General features: G+C 35.5%; 1 protein-coding gene across 1 annotated transcript; it reads right to left on the reverse strand.

Annotated features, from left to right (window-relative positions):
• Positions 1-951: 951 nt before the first annotated feature.
• Positions 952-12,739, reverse strand: LOC136204158 (probable LRR receptor-like serine/threonine-protein kinase At3g47570). The gene is made up of 4 exons (XM_065995355.1): positions 12,233-12,739; positions 10,679-10,822; positions 1,446-3,428; positions 952-1,359 (listed from the first exon to the last, which is right to left on the reverse strand). Exons 1-4 carry the CDS (start codon positions 12,714-12,716, stop codon positions 1,010-1,012), a joined length of 2,961 nt encoding a protein of 986 aa, XP_065851427.1. The 5' UTR covers positions 12,717-12,739; the 3' UTR covers positions 952-1,009.
• Between the last annotated feature and the right edge of the window lie 9,042 nt (positions 12,740-21,781).

Consider the following 21,781-nt stretch of genomic DNA (forward strand, 5'->3'; position numbering starts at 1 on the left):
AAGAAATTTGTATTTTCAGTTTAGTAATTTTTTTGGTGGGTTATTTTAGTAGGAATTATCATAAAATATATAGATTGTTATGAATAAATCAAAATATAGAAAGTAAAAAAAAAGAAGGAATAGGGAGGAGACGTAAAATTTGCTAGAGAGGAAAGGAAAGGTAATAGTTCTTTATCTATTCAAAATTTCGTCGTTGGATTCTTAGTCTAGTATTTCATTATATTTGGTTTCCGATCTATTCCAATTAGTAAAATTTTACCCAATTTGGATGTAGACTCGACAAAATCATTATGCATCTAACACGTGATGATATTTTGATATGTGGCATGTTTTAAAGTTTTGTTTCCCCATAAATTTCATTATGTCAAAATAATTAATTAGAGTAAAAAAGTAAATAGTAAAACACAAATCCCTAATTTAAAACCTATCAAATTGAAGTATCGACCTATCACCATGTGTCAATGACTTAACGGTTCTGCTATGTCTCCATCTAAATTGCGCAAAATTTCATTAATTGGATAGGTGAGGAGCAAAAAAACTAAATTATTCTTTTTATGTTTGCTTAATTTTTCTTAGCATTATTGAGGTAAAAACACTTTGTAAATGTCAGAGCCTTAACTATCAGCTCGAGCTTTTAGTTCAATTGGTTCTATGACATGGTATCAGAGCCTCTAGGACCAAACAGTCGAGGGTTCGAGTTCTGGCAACCTCATTAATTTGTGGAATTAAAAACATATGGCGGGTTGGACATGTGTTATGCACGCTACAAACCCAAGGGGCGTTTGCATGTGGGTGTGTGTCAGAGATCAATATAACATATATGATTGAGCCTTAACTATCAGCTCGAGATTTTAATTCAATCGGTTCTATGACAGTAAAGATTAATAACTGAAATATTAATTAATGAAAACATTGTTAGAATAAAAGGAAAATTAACTAAAACATTAGCACTATAAATTAACTTTTATTAATATATTTTATTATATGGACGATTACATACTTATTCAGACTATTGAACATCATTAAGAAGCTTAACTTTGATCTTGTTGAGAACACTTAGAACATCTTTGCTACTAATTCTCTCCTCAGGTACATCTACACAACACTTCAAGGCTAAGTTTATAATCGAAGATGTGCAATCTATCTTAGCCAAATAGTGACGTTCGTCGACCCTAACCAAATTGTCATCTACAAGTTGATTGACTCCAGAAGGCAAAGACGCTTTAACCCATTGTCTCATACTCATATCTTCGTTAAACATCTCATCTGTAGGCCTTTTTCTCGTGAAAGTTTCGATCAACAGAATACCAAAACTATATACATCGCCCTTTATAGAAACAAGTCCTTCAGATCCATACTCTGTATTAGAATTTGATTTAGTCAATCTCGCCAAGAAAATAATTACTATTTCAAGTATAATATATATACATAAAATCAAACATCACCTGGTGCCATATATCCAACAGTTGCAAGAGTTATAGTTTGTAAGAAAGATTGATCTTCTCCTACGAGCTTTGCTATGCCAAAATCAGTTACATGAGCAACCATATCATCATCTAGAAGGATATTACTGGGCTTCAAATCACAATGAACAATAGGAGTCATAGAACCATGATGAATATATTCAACTGCTGATGCAACATCAATCATTATGTTCAATCTCTGAAAAATGTCCAAAAAGTAGTTGTGAGAATACAACCACTTTTCCAGGCTCCAATTAGGCATGAACTCCATGACTAAAGCCTTAAATTCAGTGGTACAACAACTCGTGATTATTTTCACAAGGTTTCTATGTCGAATCTCACGCAATACTTCACACTCCACATCAAAACTCCGGAATGCTCCTTCTAACTCCAAATTGAAAACCTTAATTGCAACAGACATGCCATTTGAAAGATTCCCTCTATATACCGAACCAAAACTCCCCCTGCCAAGCAAGTTCACCTCATCAAATTTTTGTGTTGCCCGTTGAAGCTCATGAATAGAAATTCTTTGCCATATTGGTAAAGGTGGAAAATTCACTTGGTGAGTCAACAATCTTGTTTTCCTTTTACAATACCAAATTAGGATGACAATAACAATTCCAAGTGCCAAAGCTATTAATACAATTGCAACCAGTGTTATCTTGATTTTCTTTGAATGGTTCTGATTGTTGGTTCTGCATAGATTGACTTGGAATTTAGGTTCCCCACAAAGTGCTTTATTTCCTAGAAATGATTGGGCCGGTAAGTTCATAAATGGCCCTCCATTAGGAATTTCTCCTTGTAATTCATTGAAGGACACATTAAAAACCTTGAGATGTTTTAATTTCTCGAGAGACTTTGGCAATTCTCCTGAGAGATTGTTGATTGATAAATCCATAAATTCCAAGTTTAGCGTATCACTAAATGATTCAGGAATGGAACCCTCCAATCTATTATTAGATAAAGAGAGACGCTCTAGAGATTGGAGTCCTCCAAAGGTGGGTGGGATACTACCTGATAATTGATTTCCAGACAAATCAAGTAATGTAATGGCTCTCAAATTGTCGATATCTATTGGAAGATCACCGCTTAAGGAATTTGATGATAGATTGAGTTGAAGGACATCTTTAAGCCTCCACAGAGTTGACGGAATAGTAGAATTAAGTTTGTTGGATACCAAATAGAGATATTGAAGAGAAGTGAGATTATCCAAGCAAAAAGGAATATTTCCAGAGAGCCCATTTCTCCCAAAATCTATGGCTATCAATCTCTGTAAACCACATAATTCAGAAGGTATGGACCCTTGGATCATATTTTCCAGAAGAAGTAATCCTTGAAGCTTCATCAGTTTTCTAATTGTCTTAGGAATGAATCCCTGTAAATTGTTTTGTCCTAGATCCAATGAAATCAAGCTAGTTAAGTTACCAATTTCCTTAGGAATGCTTCCTGTTAGTCGAGAATTATACATTCCGAAATATTCAAGGGAAGAAGATAGGTTTCCTATAGAAATTGGCAGAGTAGCATTCAATGGATTGTCACCCAAGTCTAAACGTATCAAATTTTTGCAATTGACCAATGAGGAAAATAAAGTTAATAAAGATTGACTAGTGAGATGATTTAGTGGTAAATTGAGAACTCGAAGGTTTCTTAAATTACCAAGAAAGGGAATAGAGCCAGAGAACATGTTTAAACTGAAGTCTATGTCAACGAGTTTAGAGGCGTTAGAGAGAGATGTGGGAATATGACCGTGGAACTTATTGTTTTCAATATAAATTCCCTTAAGATTTGGAAGATGGAGACCAAATGTTGGAGGAAGACTTCCTGAGAGATGGTTAAAAAGCAAGGACAACCCTATTAATGTTGAACTATTAAAAATGTTAGAGGGAACCATTCCATCAAGGTTGTTATATCCAAGATGTAGCTCCTCCATGTAAATAATGTTACCCATTTCAAGAGGAATGCTACCTGCAGTGACAATTCATTAAGAAATTCTAAATTAAAATTGTGTTTATAAAAAATTCAATTAAAATTTAAGGAAGATATTTAAACCAAATAAAAAAATTAAAGATATTTTATGAATATGTCATATCATTCCCAATAATCTATAGGTGAATATAAATTTAACATCTCAGAGTCTTACAAATTTATACTTGTAATTTGTTAACCTATTTTCTCTAAAGCAAATAATTCTTACATGAGTTGGATTTTCTATTGATAAAGGAACTTTACCATATGTAGAGTTCCTTTTCAGATAGAACTTCAAATTTATAAGATTGCATTGGTGGTATGGTCAATTTATGTATACATTAACATAATTACGATAAAATTAAGTAGGCCTAATTATTCTACAGCCCCCTTAACTTGTCTAAATTGATCATTTTTTCCCTCCAACTTATCGAATATTCTATTTATCCTTTTAACTCCTTAAAAATGGTACCCTTAACTTGTCCAGATTGGTCATTTTACCCCTTCACAACTCATTGAATGTCCTATTTACGCCATTAACTCCATAAAAGTAGTATTTCTTACCCCTTTATAGTGCAAAATTAATAGGACTTATTCAAATGAGTTTGAATTTTTTTTTTTTAATATTAACTTTTTATTTTGTTAAACAAGTTAAAGACATTATATGTAGGGATAAGGTACCAAAATAGGCCTATGGTTTTTGGAGAAGTATGAATTTAGGTTCCACTTACAAAATAACACCAATATATGTTTAACGTTTAAAAAAGGTATCAATTTAGGCATCGATAACAGATTGTAAGGGGGTGAGAAGTACCACTTTTATGGAGTTAATGGGGTAAATAGGACATTCTATGAGTTGGGGTGCTAAATGGCAAGTGGAGAGGGTGAGAAATACCACTTTTATGGAGTTGAGGGGATAAAACTAATTTAGACAAGTTAAGGGGGTTGTGGAAGCATTAGGCCAATAAAGTATTTGCAGCTAAACATATAAGTACTCAAAAGGTAATTAATTTATTAGTCCTTATATTTTGACGCACTGTTTAGTCATTGTTTAGTTCTTTCGTCTGTTTGTTAGATTTTTTATCGTTTATGACTTGGCTAAATTACTCTTTACTATTTATCTTCAAAATTCAGAAGAGGAAATCCAATTTAGAAGAGTAATAAATTAGTTACCCTTTAAAAAATAGTAAAAAATACAGGTCTTGAAAATTAATTATGGAGAACTTCTTATATCTGTACTGTTTTTGATGCGGACATCCTAACTGAGATCACTGATCACAGGCGCTCTGGCGAATCCCCAGACATCAGGCCCACGGAGGTTATACCTAGGAGGGCGGATCCCCAAGACAAGCAATAGGAGGGTGGATCCCCAAGGCAAGCAAGCGGGGCGAATCTAGGAATACGCTAGGAGGCGTATCAACATCTACCCTGGACGGATCTCTAGGTTCACTTCCTCCCGAAGTAATTCACCAACAACCCTGACAATCCGTACCTGTACCAATGTACTGTTTGTCGGGGCGTATCACCTATTTTACCCTTTTAGGGATAGCTTTATTGTAACCCTAGTAGGGGTAATCCTTGTCTTTTGTTATCATTAAGGGGAAGTATTTAAACCCTCACTTTGTAAGAATGACGACAACTTTTATCAATCAAAAACATTATTCTCTTTGAGAACCGAGGTTTATACCTTGTTGTTGGGATTCACTCCTTCTAGTTTTGCTAGAGAAGAAACTCTTTGTTGGTTTACGATTAAAACCTCCATTTATCGCTTTCAATCTGTATCAGTTGGTATCAGAGCCGATCGTTTCCTGACCCGAAACTTCTTTTGGCAATGGTTCAACCCCGACAACCGCAAGATTCCATGGAAACCAGTGACCGGAGGTATGAGGAGCTGAGGGAGCACCTCGCGGAGCAAATCCAAGCCAACCATGAACGGCAGAGGCAGACCGATCAACGGTTCCTAGAGCTAACCACCTCCTTAGAAAACTTCAAGCTAGAGGTTCTGGCGCTAATCCGACCAACCGCGGGAGGATCGACCCAGAGAAAGGAAGGATCCCTTGAACAACCGCTTCCACAAATGGATCATAGGGATCCTGAGGTAAGAAGACCCAACTTTGTCATTGTGCATAACGCTGATAGTGATAGTGATGACTTTGAGGGTATCGGAAATGATGATACCGTTAGAACTATGAGGGATGTTGGGCCTGTTGACAACCGACGAGTGGAGGTTGCTAGGGGATACCCAGGTCTAGGGAACTTTGATAGAGATGATGCCTTTAAGCTAAAAATAGACTTACCGTCTTTTGGAGGCGAACTGGATATAGAGGGGTTCTTAGACTGGTTATCGGAAGTTGAACGTTTCTTTGAGTATGCTGGGATTCCTGATGAGAGGAAAGTAAGGCTGGTGGCGTATCGCCTGAAGGGTGGCGCATCAGTTTGGTGGGATCAGATGAGGGAAGAAAGAAGAAGAGGGGGCAGAGATCCGATTCGATCTTGGCTACGGATGAAGGCGATGTTGAGGGAGCGGTTCTTACCGCCGGATTATGAGCAGTATATTTACAGCTCCTACAGGGGATGCTCTCAAGGGACCCGAAGTGTCCATGAGTATACTTCTGAGTTCTTAAGGCTTTCGGCGAGAGCCAACTTGTCTGAAACTGAAAGCCAAAAGACCTCTAGGTATCTAGAAGGGTTGAGATACAACATCCAGGATCGTATTGGCACACAGATGGTGGTTCGGGTACAAGATGCTAGGAATTTGGCCCTCAAGGCTGAATCTCAACTAACCGGGAGATCCAGGAGATCCGCCACTACTGAGTATACGCCTGGAGGGAGAGATAACGTGAGGTCCTATGACAAAGGCAAGCAAGTGGCGAGTGCCAGTGGGGCCAAGGTCAACAGTGTGGGAAGAGGATCTGTCAGAGATACTAGGCCATACAAGGAAGCACCTATACCACCTAAAAGCAACAACCTGTATGCAAGGCCAGCACCTTTCAAATGCTTTCGGTGCAATGAACCAGGCCATAGATCCAATGAGTGTCCTAGGAGGAAGAGCGCCAACATGGTGGAGAGGTATGAAGATGACTATGACGAAGGGGATGAAGTATTTTGTGAACCCTTAGGAGAAGATGATGATGAGGCGGATAAAGAGAGATACGCCATTCATGTGGTACGGCGTCTGTTAGTCTCCAACCGAATAGAGGGAGATCAGAGGCACCGACTATTCAGGACCCGCTGTCTTGTGAAAGGTGGGCGATGCAATGTGATAATAGATAGTGGGAGCCAAGAGAACATTGTGAGCAGCAGCGCCGTTCAGAAATTCGGGTTGTTGGAGGAGGCGCATCCCGACCCCTATAGGGTGGGATGGATCAAAAACGTGGGTGAACTTAGGGTGACCCAGAGATGCAGGGTACCTATTGTGATTGGTGATTATAGTGATGAAGTCTGTTGCGGTGTGGTTGATATGGATGCCTGCCACCTATTGTTGGGCCGGCCCTGGCAGTTTGATAACGATGCCATCCACGCAAGCAGGGAGAACACTTACAGATTTGTGAAGAATGGGGTGAAGTTCATCCTTACACCAATGATGAGAGAGCCAAAGGCCGACGAGAAGTCTACCTTGGTAGTCTGTCCTACACACAAATCGTTTGGCAGCGAATGTGAAGAGAGCTTGATGGTGTATGTGGTAATGGTTAAGGCGAATCACGAGTCCGCCCGAAGGGGCGAAAGGGAGATGCCGAATGAAGTGACCCGCCTACTTGGCGAGTATCAAGATCTGTTCCCTGACGAACTGCCAAGTGGGTTACCACCTTTGAGAGACATCCAACATCATATCGATCTTGTGCCTAGGGCTAGTTTACCAAGCCTCCCACACTATCGAATGAGCCCAAAGGAGAATGACATTATGAGACAGAAAGTGGAGGAACTCATCGAGATGGGATACGTTAGGGAGAGTATGAGTCCTTGTGCCGTTCCAGCTTTACTCACACCGAAGAAGGATGGGTCTTGGCGGATGTGTGTCGACAGTAGGGCTATTAACAAGATCACCATCAAGTACAAGTTCCCGATTCCAAGGTTGGATGACATGTTGGACCAACTTGGCGGATCTCGAGTCTTCTCCAAGATTGATCTCAGGAGTGGTTATCATCAGATACGACTCCGATCTGGGGATGAGTGGAAGACCGCCTTCAAGGCGAGAGATGGATTGTATGAATGGTTAGTTATGCCATTTGGGATGACCAACGCCCCCAGTACTTTTATGAGGTTAATGAATCAGGTGCTTCGCCCCGTGATTGGAAAATTTGTAGTTGTGTATTTTGATGACATCCTGATCCATAGTGAGGCCTTGGTGGAGCATGTGGAGCACTTACGGATAGTGTTTGACCTATTAAGGAAACACCAGCTATACGCCAACACTAAGAAGTGTGATTTCATCATGGAAAGTCTGGTTTTCCTCGGGTTCGTGGTTAGTGGCGATGGGGTCCAAGTTAATGGGGAGAAGGTAAGAGCCATCCGAGAATGGCCCACTTCGAGGAACGTGGGGGATATCAGGAGTTTTCATGGGCTAGCAACGTTTTATCGCCGATTCATTAAGAACTTCAGTTCCATAGTGGCCCCGTTGACGGAATGTTTGAAGAAGGGAAGGGGGTTCGAGTGGGCGGACGCCTAAGAAGAGAGCTTCGCCTTGATCAAGGAAAAGCTGAGTACAGCGCCAGTGCTGGCGTATCCCGATTTTGATAAACTGTTTGAAGTTGAGTGTGATGCCAGTGGACTTGGGATTGGTGGTGTCTTGATGCAAGAAAAGAGGCCCATTGCATACTTCAGTGAGAAGCTCTGTGAGGCACGGCAAAAGTGGGCAACGTATGATCAAGAGTTTTATGCTGTAGTGAGGGCGTTGAAAGTATGGGAACATTACTTGGTGGGAAAAGAGTTCATCCTCTACAATGACCATCAAGCTCTCAAATACCGGGGAAGTGAGAAGCAACTTCGAAGCTCCATGCATGCCTGGTGGTCCGCCTTCATAGATAAGTTCCCCTATAAGCTTATCCACAAGGCTGGAAAACAGAACAAGGTGGCAGACGCCTTAAGTCGAAGGGTGTCACTAATAAAGACAGTTAACCTGGAGACCGATTGTTTTGAACACATCCGAAGAGAATACATAGCGGATCCTGATTTTGGTAGTATCTGGGAAAAGTGTAAGAACCAGCATGGAGATGGAGCGTATCACCTGATGGATGAGTATCTCATGAGGGGCAACCAACTTTGCCTACCTTGCACTTCCATTCGCGAGAAGGTTGTTCGGGATCTACATGGCGGATCCCTGGGAGGGCATTTTGGGCGAGATAAGACATATGAAGCAGTGAGTTCCCGCTATTTCTGGCCTAAGATGAGGAGATATGTTGCCTACTTAGTAGAACGATGCTATGTTTGCCAGACCGCTAACGGGCGCACTACAAATGCAGGCTTGCAGTTACCTTTGCCTGTGCCAGAGACCATATGGGAGGATCTGTCCATAGACTTCGTCCCAGGATTACCCAGAACTCAGAGGGGCATGGATTCCATCTTTGTCGTGGTCGATCGGTTTTCAAAGATGGCTCACTTCATACCATGTCGCAAGACTAATGATGCCTCAGCGACTGCTAAGATATTCTTCAAAGAGATTGTCAGGCTACATGGCGTACCTAAGAGCATTGTCTCGGATCGTGATACGAAGTTCCTCAGTCACTTCTGGCGGACATTGTGGGCTTTGTTTGATACGTCTCTAAAGTTTAGTACCACCGCCCACCCTCAAACAGACGGACAGACCGAAGTGGTCAATAGAACCTAGGGAAACTTACTGCGCAGCAAGTGTAAGGATAAGCCCAGGATGTGGGATGTGGTTCTAGCCCAAGCTGAGTTCGCCTACAACGGCTATGTACATTCGGGAACTGGGAGATCTCCATTTGAGGTGGTATACACAAAGACCCCGAATCACGTCCTTGATATAGCCCATTTTCCTAAAGGAAACGTGACTGCCAACCAGCTGGCCAAGGATTATGTACAGATGCACCAAGAGGTGAGAGAGACTCTTGAGGAGAGAAACCAGAAATTAAAGGCTAAAGCGGATGAGCAACGCAGGGACCTACAGTTTAAAGTCGGGGATGAGGTTATGGTATATTTGGGCAAAGAGAGATTCGCCATCGCCGCAAGTAGCAAGCTTCGGCCTAGGAAATACGGGCCATATAAGATCACCAAGAAGGTCAATGCCAATGCCTTCATATAGCATTGCCGAACTGGCTTGGTAAAATCTCACCCGCCTTCAACATCCGTGACCTTAGCCCATGGAAGCCGGATGGTCCTTTGGTGTTCAAACAGGGCGAATCGGTGCCGAGTTCTTGTAAAGAATGAGAGAATGATGCGGACATCCTAACTGAGATCACTGATCACAGGCGCTCTGGCGAATCCCCAGACATCAGGCCCACGGAGGTTATACCTAGGAGGGCGGATCCCCAAGACAAGCAATAGGAGGGCGGATCCCCAAGGCAAGCAAGCGGGGCGAATCTAGGAGTACGCTAGGAGGCGTATCAACATCTACCCTGGGCGGATCTCTAGGTTCACTTCCTCCCGAAGTAATTCACCAACAACCCTGACAATCCGTACCTGTACCAATGTACTGTTTGTCGGGGCGTATCACCTATTTTACCCTTTTAGGGATAGCTTTATTGTAACCCTAGTAGGGGTAATCCTTGTCTTTTGTTATCATTAAGGGGAAGTATTAAACCCTCACTTTGTAAGAATGACGGCAACTTTTATCAATCAAAAACATTATTCTCTTTGAGAATTGAGGTTTATACCTTGTTGTTGGGATTCACTCCTTCTAGTTTAGTTAGAGAAGAAACTCTTTGTTGGTTTACGATTAAAACCTCCATTTATCGCTTTCAATCTGTATCAGTTTTAGTTAGTGTTAAAGAGTAAACAAAAACAACATAGGATGACTTGATAACCAATAATGAAATTCAATAATTAAAGTGAAGATGTGTTTCTAAAGAAGGTTGTTTTGATAACCAATTATCAACTATAAAAATTTATTGGGATGAAATTCTAAATTAAAAATATATTTACCAAAAAATTCAACCAAATTTTAAGATATTTAAACCCAATAGCAAAAGTGAACAAATTTTACGTAAAATGTCATATCATATAGCTGCTATTAAAAATTCATCATATTGCGCTTGTGAATATACCAATATAATAAAGTGTTACGATATTAATACCTGTCAACATGTTTTCTGACAAGATAAGTTCCTTTAACTGTGTCAGATTTCCAATAGACGAAGGAATCCTGCCACTTATGAAATTTTTTCTTACATTTAACACCTCCAAATATGTAAGATTTCCAATGGAATTCGGAATTTCCCCTATCAAATAAATAATTTGTTACTTATGCTCATGTAACTATAAATATGTAAAAATGCAAGTAGATGTCACGAATAAAAGATCGAGAACTTAAGACATGAACAAAAATAATAGATCCAGAATTTAAGACATCAAAATTAGAATGATCAACTACCCCTGGATGATTTTTTTTTCCATAGTAATTATCTCCGATCAGGAAATGAATGTTATAGGTACCTTTAAAATAGTTAAAGCCAAGATATAAGTTTTGAAGCATGGTGAAATTTCAAAAATGTCTATTTAAATATCTTTACAAATGGTTGAAAAACAATCTTAAAATTTGTAACTTATTTCATGTGAATGGAGTGCAAAAAAAATTGGACCAGTGAATGAGTTGACACTCTAAGACAAGAATTCTAAAGCAGAAATATAAATAAACATATTTAATGAAAGATTGCAAATTAAATTATTAAATTTATGAAAAAATCCAATAATCACAGTGAAGAATATAAATAATTATTTATTGTATAAATATCGAACTTGAAGAATATAAAGATTGCTAATATTATATGGGTGTTTATTGGTCGTTTCAGTTTAAAAACCTAACCGAACCGAAATAACAAAACACCAAATACCAACTAAAATGTGAACGAACCTAACCAAATAATATTAGCAAGCCGAATCGAACCAAAATATTTGGTTTGGTTTTCGGTTAACACATGCTAACTAGTAAAATTAATATATATAATTTTATAAGTTTTAATTAATTTAGTTTAATTTATAATTTTACATAGTTACGTATGTTGAGTAGCATACAACATAAAATTTAAGCAAAGTTTGAAAACTAAAAATTAAACTTTATTAAAATATAATGACAAGAAAAAGATATCAAATCAAAGTGATTCCAATCCTCTACTACCACAGTTCGCATTACAACCAACAATATTAATGTATTAGACCTAACATTGATTAAAAGAATTATAAATAGTTATGTCAGTTGGATGGTCAGAGGAAAATGTAAAGTCTCGGTCATATAAATTCTCAACCTAAATTATGAATCTAATTAATTTCTATTTCATTCGGTTTAGTTAATTCGGTTATTTTATAATAAAAATTGAAAATACTGATATTATCGATATTTTTTAATATTTAAAACTGAAACCGAATCTAATAGATTGGAAAACAAACCAAAAAATCGAAATTCATCATTCGGTCAATTTTTTCAGGTTGGTTCGATTTTTGAACACCCTTAGGCCAGAACATAAAATAACACATTAAAAAAACTCATGAATTTTGAAATTGAACCATCTCGTAAATGTTAGGTTTAAAATTACACTGTTTTGTGCGTGATGACCAAATCTCCAAAGTTAGACGGATTGGAATGTTTTCAAAACATGAAAGAAAGCCGAGATAGGGGGAAAAAAGAAATTAACCTGTAAAGCTATTATAGAAGAGACCAAGAAATTGAAGTTTGGAGAAAGATCCAATCCATGAGGGGATAATCCCATTGAAAAGATTGTATCCCAAGCTAAACCTCTTCAATCGGCGTAAATTGGAAAGTTCAAGAGGCAGAGAGCCATGGAATAAGTTATTGCTTAAAGAGAAAGCGACTAGAAACGAAAGGTTTCCAATTTGTGGAGGAATTGTCCCTGTTAGAGACATGTTCATAAGCAGTATCTGTGTAACTCTGCCATGACGAGTTCCACAAGTAATTCCAATCCAATCACAGACTGATGCATCATTAGACCAGTTGGATGCTAACAGATGTTGTGGATCATCTGTGATATGAGCTCTCAAGGCAATCAGTGCATCCTCATCAGTGCTGATATTACTCGTAGCTCTGATTTCATCTACACATTTAAGCAAACACATCAAACACAGAACAATTATGAATGATAAAAAATTTCTTTTCTCCATAATCACTCAATAGTTCAATAATGTGAAAGGTTTTGAGGAATTGGTATAGAATAAAAGCATTTCAAACTACATATTTATACTTACAATCTTAGCCCACATGGGTGTAAAAACTCAATTATTCCCTTACCCCCACTCATTAAACATTGAAAAGTCTAATTTGGGACTATTTAATTTAAGGTATTAGATGTTAATGTTTTTTTTTTTTTTTGAAAGGTTCTAATAATATTATTTTGACTATGCATACTATTGATTACTAAAAGAAAAAGAGAATTTGATAGTAACAAAATTAGATTTACAAGATTTAATTTTTATAGATAGTGTAGTATATTATTTTTGTTTTTATTTATTTGGCAGAAAAATATTACGAGGACTCTATTTTTTTCTTTTTTAGTTCATTAAGTCAATATTAACAAAAAAACAGTGTATTGTCGAAAAATGTTTTCTCTAAGAGTCAGAGAAGAAAAACTGCTAACTTCATCTTCTTCCTTACCTTTCTATATTTTGTTGATCTACTTTGAGGAGGACGAAGGATCTTCCTTCTTCCTCCTCGCACCGGGTTAGATTTCTATATTTTTTTTGTTGCTTTTTTAGTCTGTGTTCATATATTTGATCGGTACTCCTTATTTGTCTGATTGTATCTGCTCTATATTATTCTTTCATTTATGCTTTTTTCGGATTTAGCAAGAGCGGAAATGATTTATCTTATCCGTTGATCAATAAATCTACGTGGTTGCAACAAAAAAAGAATTCAAATCCAAATATTCAGAATGGTCTAAAGAATGAAGTTTGGATTGCAGATGTCTTTCTTCTGATTTGGATTAACGAGAAATATATTGTTGTTTTGTATTTTTTATACCTTTTATGGGTTCTTTTTGCTCTGTGTAGTCATTTTTATCCGTTCGTGGATATTGTATTTATCTGTAATCGTATGAGGTTTTTTTCCATATAATAATATTACAAGCAATTTCTAAAAAAAAAAACAAAAAACAGTGTATTTTGCCCATTAGAAATCAAAGTGTTGTGTTTTGAGGTATGATGATGGAATTGGCCATTCTTACTAATTTAATATATAATGAATCAAATCATTATAAGATAAACAATTGTCAAAGTCATCCATTATAATATAAACAATTGTCAAAGTCGTCCATTATAAGATAAAAAAAATATTATCACTTGAAAACATTCCACTCAATAATGCAAATTTATCCCAACGATCTCAAGCGAGATCAATTTTAGTTCTATGTTACCAAAAAGGTTTCGACTATTATTAACTCTCACATCAAATATTCTAAATAAATGTGTTGATAAACTGAAGCAGTTTCGTACATTTTTTGTTTGTTATTTTAACTATATTAGTAATACTCAACATTTTAAAGACTTTTGATAAAAAAAAATGGTGATTTGTGGACTTTATTGTTAGAATTTAAAAAAAAAAATTCTATATGTATTAGCAACTCATTAAATATCCTAAATATAATTGATGTTTGGAAGATCTCATGTAGATTTAAATAACTGTGAAAATAGTAATTTGATTTTTTTTATTATGTATGGTTAAAATTGATCTTACTTGGAAATGTTAGGGTTAAATTTAGACTATTTCGTAAATTATAACCAATTTTGCATTTTATAAAAAACATTAAAATTAGATTCGGTGATTATTTCTAATAATAATAATTAATATTATTTTTCTCTATTTATAAACATAGATTTATGATATAAAAATTTACAAATAAAATATTTATCGAATTGGATTGCTAATTTCATATATAATAGGCCTAATACATTCAAACAGTTTGTTTTTTTTGAACTTTTGAAGTGTTTCAAGAGCTCTCAGAACTTGCATAAAATGTTCAGTGAACCCCCCTTGAACTTGCTTAAAATATAATCAATTAATCATTTAGTTGCAAAAAAAAAAGTACAACTTAAATGCTATTACATACGGCTTTAAAAAAGTAAAACGATCAACATCGGAGTTTGCGGTTATAATATTAAAGAAGACAAATTTTATAGTTAAGCAAGTAAGAACTTTCCTTTTAATCTATTTTATGAATTATGTAATAACAATCTAAGACGTATACAATACATATTCCGCATTTAACTTACTTTTTTACAACCGAGTGATTAGTTGATTACATTTTACGCAAGCTCAAGAGGCTAAATGAATATTTTATACAAGTTCATGGAGCTATAGAATACAGAACGTGTCTCCCACTTATGGGAACCCCAACAAAGTAGTAGGAAACGAACCATTACAAAGCATATGTAAGAATCACTTTCTTATCGTTGAGCATATCATCATAGACAACTCGACATCTATAAATTAATGAAGTCCAATAAAAAAAATACGAAAATAAACTTTATGGTTTTACCGATTTGCAAAGACAGTGTTCGTGGTTTAAAAGTTCACGAACAGTAGTATCTACTTTGTGAATTTTGTAGTTAAAAACTATATAAGTCAAATTTTTTGACAAAATAATACTTATATAGTTAATTTGTAAAGTTAGTTCTTGTATTTTAAATAGGCTTAATAGGTATCCAGCCCCCTAAACTTGTAACTTTTTTTCACCTAGCCCCCTTAACTTAGGGGACAACCTCTCAACCCCCTTAACTCTCCAAAATATCACATACAACCCCTTAAACTTGTATTTTTTTTTCACCTTGCCCCCTCAACTCAAGGGACAACCTCTCAACCCCCTTAACTCTCCAAAAACATCATATACAACCCCTTACACCCCTATATCCGGTCAAAATATTGACCCGTGTAGAAAACGCGCTGGACTGTTGACCACACCAATGTCACGTGTCATTTTTTTCTTAAATTTTTCCATGTAAATCCAATAAATTACCCCATAATTTGGACATCCGTAGAGTCTTCTTACTTGATTTGCAGGTTCCCACGAAACCTTAAGTACAACATATTCACCACAAAAACATGATTCATGAGTACCCACCATGAAATCGGTTTCAAGAACAACACAAGCCCTAACCTAATTGACAAAAAAAAATTATCTCAGAAGAAGAAGAAGAAGGAGGAGGTAGATGACGAATGAAGGAGATGAATACTTACTGTTGAACTTGAATCGGAGACCGATCGGAGACAGAAAAGAGGTGAATCAAAGGAATCAGAAAAGAGGAAGGATTTCTGAGGAGAAAAACGATAGGGATTTAAGAAGAAAGGGGATATTTTTACCGTTTAAGTTTCTAAAGCCAACCTTCACGCGCTTTCTAATGAGTGCAATCCCAACTTATTCCATGTCAGAGCCACGTAGGCGTTAATGGGCTATATGTGATGTTTTTAGAGAGTTGAATGGGTTGAGAGGTTGTCCCCTAAGTTGAGGGGGCCAGGTGAAAAAAATTTGCAAGTTTAAGGGGTTGTATGTGATGTTTTTGAAGAGTTAAGGGGGTTGAGAGGTTGTCCCCTAAGTTGAGGGGGCTAGGTAAAAAAAAGTTACAAGTTTAAGCGGATGGATGTCTATTAAGTCTTTTAAATAATTTATAAAGTCAATATTTTTAATTGCTCCAAATCGCTTTCTTTTAGATAAATAATCACACCAGTTTTGTTTTTTAAAATGATGGAGTTTGTAAAATATAAAGAGTACCAGATCCTGAAACCACAATCATTGTCGCAAAATCTTGTTTTTATACTTCTCTTATAAAAGACATGCAAAAGGAAAAATGTTGAATCACAAATTTACCACAAAGACCTGTTCTTTTTTACTGAAATTAAATTAAATTAAATTAACTGAACTGAACTGAATGTTACTGAACTGAACTGAACATAACTACACCAAATAATTAATTGAACTTAACTGAACTGAATTGAACTGAATGCTGCTGAACTGAACCGAACCAAATTGAACTGAACTGAACTGAACTGAACTTACTTATACTGAAATTAAGTAAAAAAGAACAGGCCTAACTTGTTTGACCCAATCATCTTCATATGTTTACCTAAATTTGTTTCCAACCCAACTTCTACTTCAAGATATACATGAATAATATTAATAGGGTGCAAACACACTAAAATATAAGGTCGTCCACTTTCAATTAGTAGGGTCAAGTCAAAGTCATCCACTTTCAATAGTATTTTGAATTCCCACTAATCTATTCTGATATTCCGATACCTAAATTAAGTTTTAAGGACGACATAAAAATGAACATAATAGTATATCCAAACTAAGGTATAAATTTAATCAACATAAATGAAGTAGTATGTTTTGGAGGTATCTTACTCTATATATATTGTGATCGAACACGGAGAGATAGTTATAAGCGTTGGAACGTATTGTATTACGTTAGGCAAAGTGCCCGCAGATTGGGATTTGGCATCTCCTAATCCTGTTTGGTCCTTGATTGACGAGATTTGATATGATTGATGTACCAAGTTGATTTTTAACGGGATCGATGCTCGGGACAAGACTGTGAGATTGGGTTGCACTGATAATTCATTCTCTGTGATAATTCCATGTGAGCTATGATCCCGAGTAGTGGCTCGAGTTTCATAGGTACCACATGGATGTATTTATATCCATCTGATTTTAACTTCCATGATTCAATTAATAACTTAAATTTGTCTTTCAATTTGTTGCGTAGGCACATTGATACTCAATTAAACCACAAATGCTAATTTGTTAACCTTATACTTTAAAATATAAATCTTATAGACCTTGAGATTAAGTATTCTAAATCCAAATGTATAAACTCTAAACTCTAAAAATAAATCATAAACTCTAAAAATAAATCTTACACCATAATTTATAAACCATCAATCCTTAAAAAGTTAAACTCTAAGCCCCAATTTATAAATTCTTAACACTAATATATATACATGTTATCAGGAAAGGCTCTAGCATTTATAGGCCTCAGGCCGCTAGTTATTATATTTATCTTTTTATAAATTAAAATTAAATTAATTTTTGACAGAATAAGAAAAACTAAATAAAGATTAAATTGTTAGGATAATTTGTAAAGAACGAAAGAGTTACTAACAATATTATTCTTAAAGTAATTTACAAAAAAGAGTGAGGTTTGGCCTTTTTTGCAAACAAAGTACCGTGGTTTAAAAACTTCCTAATATAATTATGTGATTTGTGCAGTTTCAGACATTCTGTCAAAAAAAAAATTATCGTAGCTATTTACCCTTAAGTGAAGGAATTTGAAGAAATACTTAATACATAGTGGAAATTTGGAAGGTCTAAACTGACAGTTAAATAATAGTCAAACCATTTTTTTTTTATTTTTTATAAAATAGTACTAAAATTGATCTTGTTTGGAAATATTACGATTAAACTTGCACCATTTCATATATGAAGACTAAATGATTTGATTTTACCCTTTCACCTTTTATCATTTCTTGGTTTTTTGTTTTTCCATTTTATGGAGTATCGGGTTTATTAATTCTCCATTTTTAATTTTTTCAACTTAGTTAAAATATATTTTAAAAAATCAAATTATAAGTAAACCCACTTTCAAAATTTTAGATGGGTAGTCAAGGATTATTTATTTCAATAAATAAATTAAAAAAAATTATCTATTTCAATGGATAAATTCTAGAGTAAATAATTTATTAATCCCCTAATTTTTATCTAACACGCTGTTTAGTCCCTATATTTTGAAAAACACATTATAAGGTCCCTAAATTCTATAGTTTCAACACAGACGCACAAAGAAAAATATAATAGAAAAGAAATATCTCTAATGGAGTTCCAAATCAAAACAATTTACCAGCAAAACACTTAATTTAAATATATAATGAATAAAGAATGTGAAGATGAAAAGTCAAAGTCATCCATTATCCCATTTCTTTAGAAAAAATAAAACACTAAGTCAAAGTCATTTGTAGGTGCCAACATAGTTGGGATCCCTACAATCAGCACTCCCTTGCCAGCCTTTAAAAAAAGTCATCATTTAAAATAATTTTAAAGACCACTTAATTGGTGATTTTGTAATTACTGTCAGTAGGCTGTGAACAAGCCGAGCCGAGATGAACTTTGGCCTGTTTAAGCTGGGCTCGTTATAAAATTAACGAGCTCGAACCTGAACCGAGCTTTGGCTTGCTCGAGCTCGGTTCAACTTATTAGAAAATAAACAAGCTCGGGCCAAGCTTCGAGCTTGTTTCGAGCCTAAAATCCTATTTGAACTTGTTCATTATGAAATTGTTTATGAGTAAATCGTTAATTATATTTATGAAGTTTGCTAGCAACTAGCTCTTTAATTGTGTACATAAACAAATTCTCAAGCAAAGTTCATGAATAAATAAACATGATACTTACAAATAGTTCGTCTATTTCTCATTTATTATGGCTGTGAACAAACTCATCTAATAGCAAATGAAATAATATTATGTTTGGATATTTGTGAACTAACACAAAACTATATAGTTTTCTACAAAACTAAAATTTGTTCATAAAAATATTAATCGATCCTGTTTACGAGCTTTCGAGCCAAGCTTTAGCCTGCTCAAGCTCGACTCGTTTACGAACCGAGCCAGTAAATCATGTTCACAAGTAGCTCGTTTACAAATCTATCCGAATCGAGCCGGCCACCGAGCGGCTCGGCTCATTTATAGCCCTAACTGGCATGATTCCCGAATTTCGGTGCTTTTCAACCCTATTTTCATTCAAAACAGACCAACGATAAATTTTTTTTATAGAATTTCCATAAGCACTGTACTGTTTTGATCAAATTTGAATATTTAAACTTTATACTCTAGAAAATAAATTACAAACTTTAAGGGACGTTTGTTTTGGGGTTTAGAAAAGGATAAGAGAAAGTAGATATTTCATTCAACAAAAGTATTTGTTTTATTAATGCAATCATTTCTTTTACCCATTTTTGGTTTTGGGTTTACCACTAACTCCTCTAATCTCTTTTCTCAACCCCATAAGGTTTTATATTCTCTTTCCCCCCTCATACTAACTTCAACTTTTACTTTCCTTATAAAATTATATTTTACTCTTTATTTTACTTCTTAATTTTTATTTGGTTCATATATTTATTTATTTTTACTTTTTGAATCATTGAATTAATTTCACTTTTGATTATTGTAAAAGAAAGGAACTCGGTTTATCATTAACAATACATTTACTCAGAGTTAAATCCATTGCCTTTTGCAAGTAAAAAATGCCATGAAAATAACCCGACCAATCGAAATCAGCTTCCATGGCTCCTCCATAAACCAAAGTGCATTCAGAGCCTGTTTCAATTCAATCACCTTCCATGGGGGCATGCCCTTTTGAAAGGATCAGACACTCAATTAGCGAGTTACAACACATTGCAACCCGATGATCATAAGCCTATTGAGAGATCCGAATTGACTTAATGCCACCAACCATAGTTATTAATGACGCACCTAAGGTGCGCCTATGACACACCAAGCGCATGCCTTAGTGCCATGGGGCTGCCACGACGAGGCGCAATCACCATGGCGCACGCCTGGTGCGCTATTTTGTGCCAAGAGCAGTTGTCAAAGGCACATCAAAGCGCACATTGGCACTTAGAAGCAGTTTTCTAGAATTTTTGGTAGTTAGGATCAGTTTTTTTGGAAAGTTTGGCAGTTAGGGGCAGTTTTATTAATAAAAACTTATTAAAAGAAAGAGAGATTATACATTTATTAGAAGAGAAGAGATTATACGTTTATTATTAGTAGAGGAAGAAACAGAATATGTTTATGATTTGAAGAGGAAGAGACAGAGTACGCTTATGATTTGAAGAGGAAGAGACAATCTTAACATATATGCTTGAAGAAAGAGATTATGTATTGTACTAAAACTTGAACATAAATTACAGTAGTGTTAAAGGAGAAGATGAAGTCGTAAAGACTTCATCTGATTCCTTAATACAGAGAAGGAAAAAAGAAAAACTAAAATCATAGGCTAATCTACTCCTAGATTCCCTATTTATAGTGACAGTCCTTACATCATAAAGGGACTGTTTACACAATTACAATTACATCCATATACTAATTATATGAGAAATAGAATAGCTATAACTGATCATATACAACAAATTATAAAATCATTAGTAAGCAGTAAGTACATATAAAACAGTAAGATAATACAAGAGAATAATTAACAGTAGATCAATTACATAGGTTAACATCCCCCCTCAAGCTGGAAGATGAACATTAATGACCCCTAATCTCCGCAACTGAAATATAAAAGCAGGTGTATGTAGTGGTTTTGTCACACCCGACCCTAGACGACCTCAATCGGCATCAGGCGTGAAAGTTTGGTATCAGAGCTCTAGGTTAAATTATTCGGACCTAAGGTTGATAGTAATTGAGGAATATAGATATTTGGTGATAGTTAAGAAATAATCGATAGTAATTGAGGAATATGGATATTTGGTGAAAGCTAAGAAATAATTTGGAATTGTTCGAGGATTGAGTAACTAGCTAATGAGTGGTAGAAATGAGATTTGATGGTTAGTAAAATATTGGGTGTATGAAAATTAGTAAATTATTTGATATTTGGCGAGATGGTTTACATACTTGATATTAAGTATGACTTGGAGTTGATATTTGAGAGTTTAATAGGTAGCTTACAACCATATATATATGAGATATGAGGAAAGTATAACTTTGAGCTAGAGATAATAGAGAATTGTCTATATAGGTGCTAAGGGAGAATCAGATTTGTATCTGAATCTTATTATGCATTTTTCGACTAGATAGAAGCTGAATCTGTCATAGAGTCCTACATGAAAGTTCTTTATCTTTGTCTTACGTTTCTAGGGGTTTTTGAATCTCCTTAATCAGACTCCGTATGAAAAAGTTATGTTGAAAACGGTATATGTTGGTCATTTTAGCGTTAAACCAAAATTTGATTTTTGCTTTGATTTTTCTCCTTATTTGAGAGACATTGCTAATGGTTTACATGATAAGTTGGTTTTTTTTAGGACTATAGGAGATTGAGGAAATGATAAAGTGATCAATTGAAGATAATAGATATGAGATTGAGAAAGATAAAATATGCAGGTTTCATTTAATGGGTTTAAAAGTTGATTAATGATTGGGATATTATAACATGAATTTAGTGTATTATAGAATCTTAAGTTGAATAAAT

Source organism: Euphorbia lathyris, chromosome 8 (assembly GCF_963576675.1).
Source record: "Euphorbia lathyris chromosome 8, ddEupLath1.1, whole genome shotgun sequence".
Classification (NCBI taxonomy): domain Eukaryota; kingdom Viridiplantae; phylum Streptophyta; class Magnoliopsida; order Malpighiales; family Euphorbiaceae; genus Euphorbia; species Euphorbia lathyris.

What these genes read in the sequence shown, in the direction of transcription:
- LOC136204158 (XM_065995355.1), bottom strand. Translation starts at nt 12,716, where the DNA reads ATGGAGAAAAGAAATTTTTTATCATTCATAATTGTTCTGTGTTTGATG. An exon ending in CTTCTATAATAGCTTTACAG is followed by an intron (nt 10,823 to 12,232) that starts GTTAATTTCTTT and finishes TTTATTTGATAG; the next exon opens with GGGAAATTCCGAATTCCATT. An exon ending in GTCAGAAAACATGTTGACAG is followed by an intron (nt 3,429 to 10,678) that starts GTATTAATATCG and finishes TTGTCACTGCAG; the next exon opens with GTAGCATTCCTCTTGAAATG.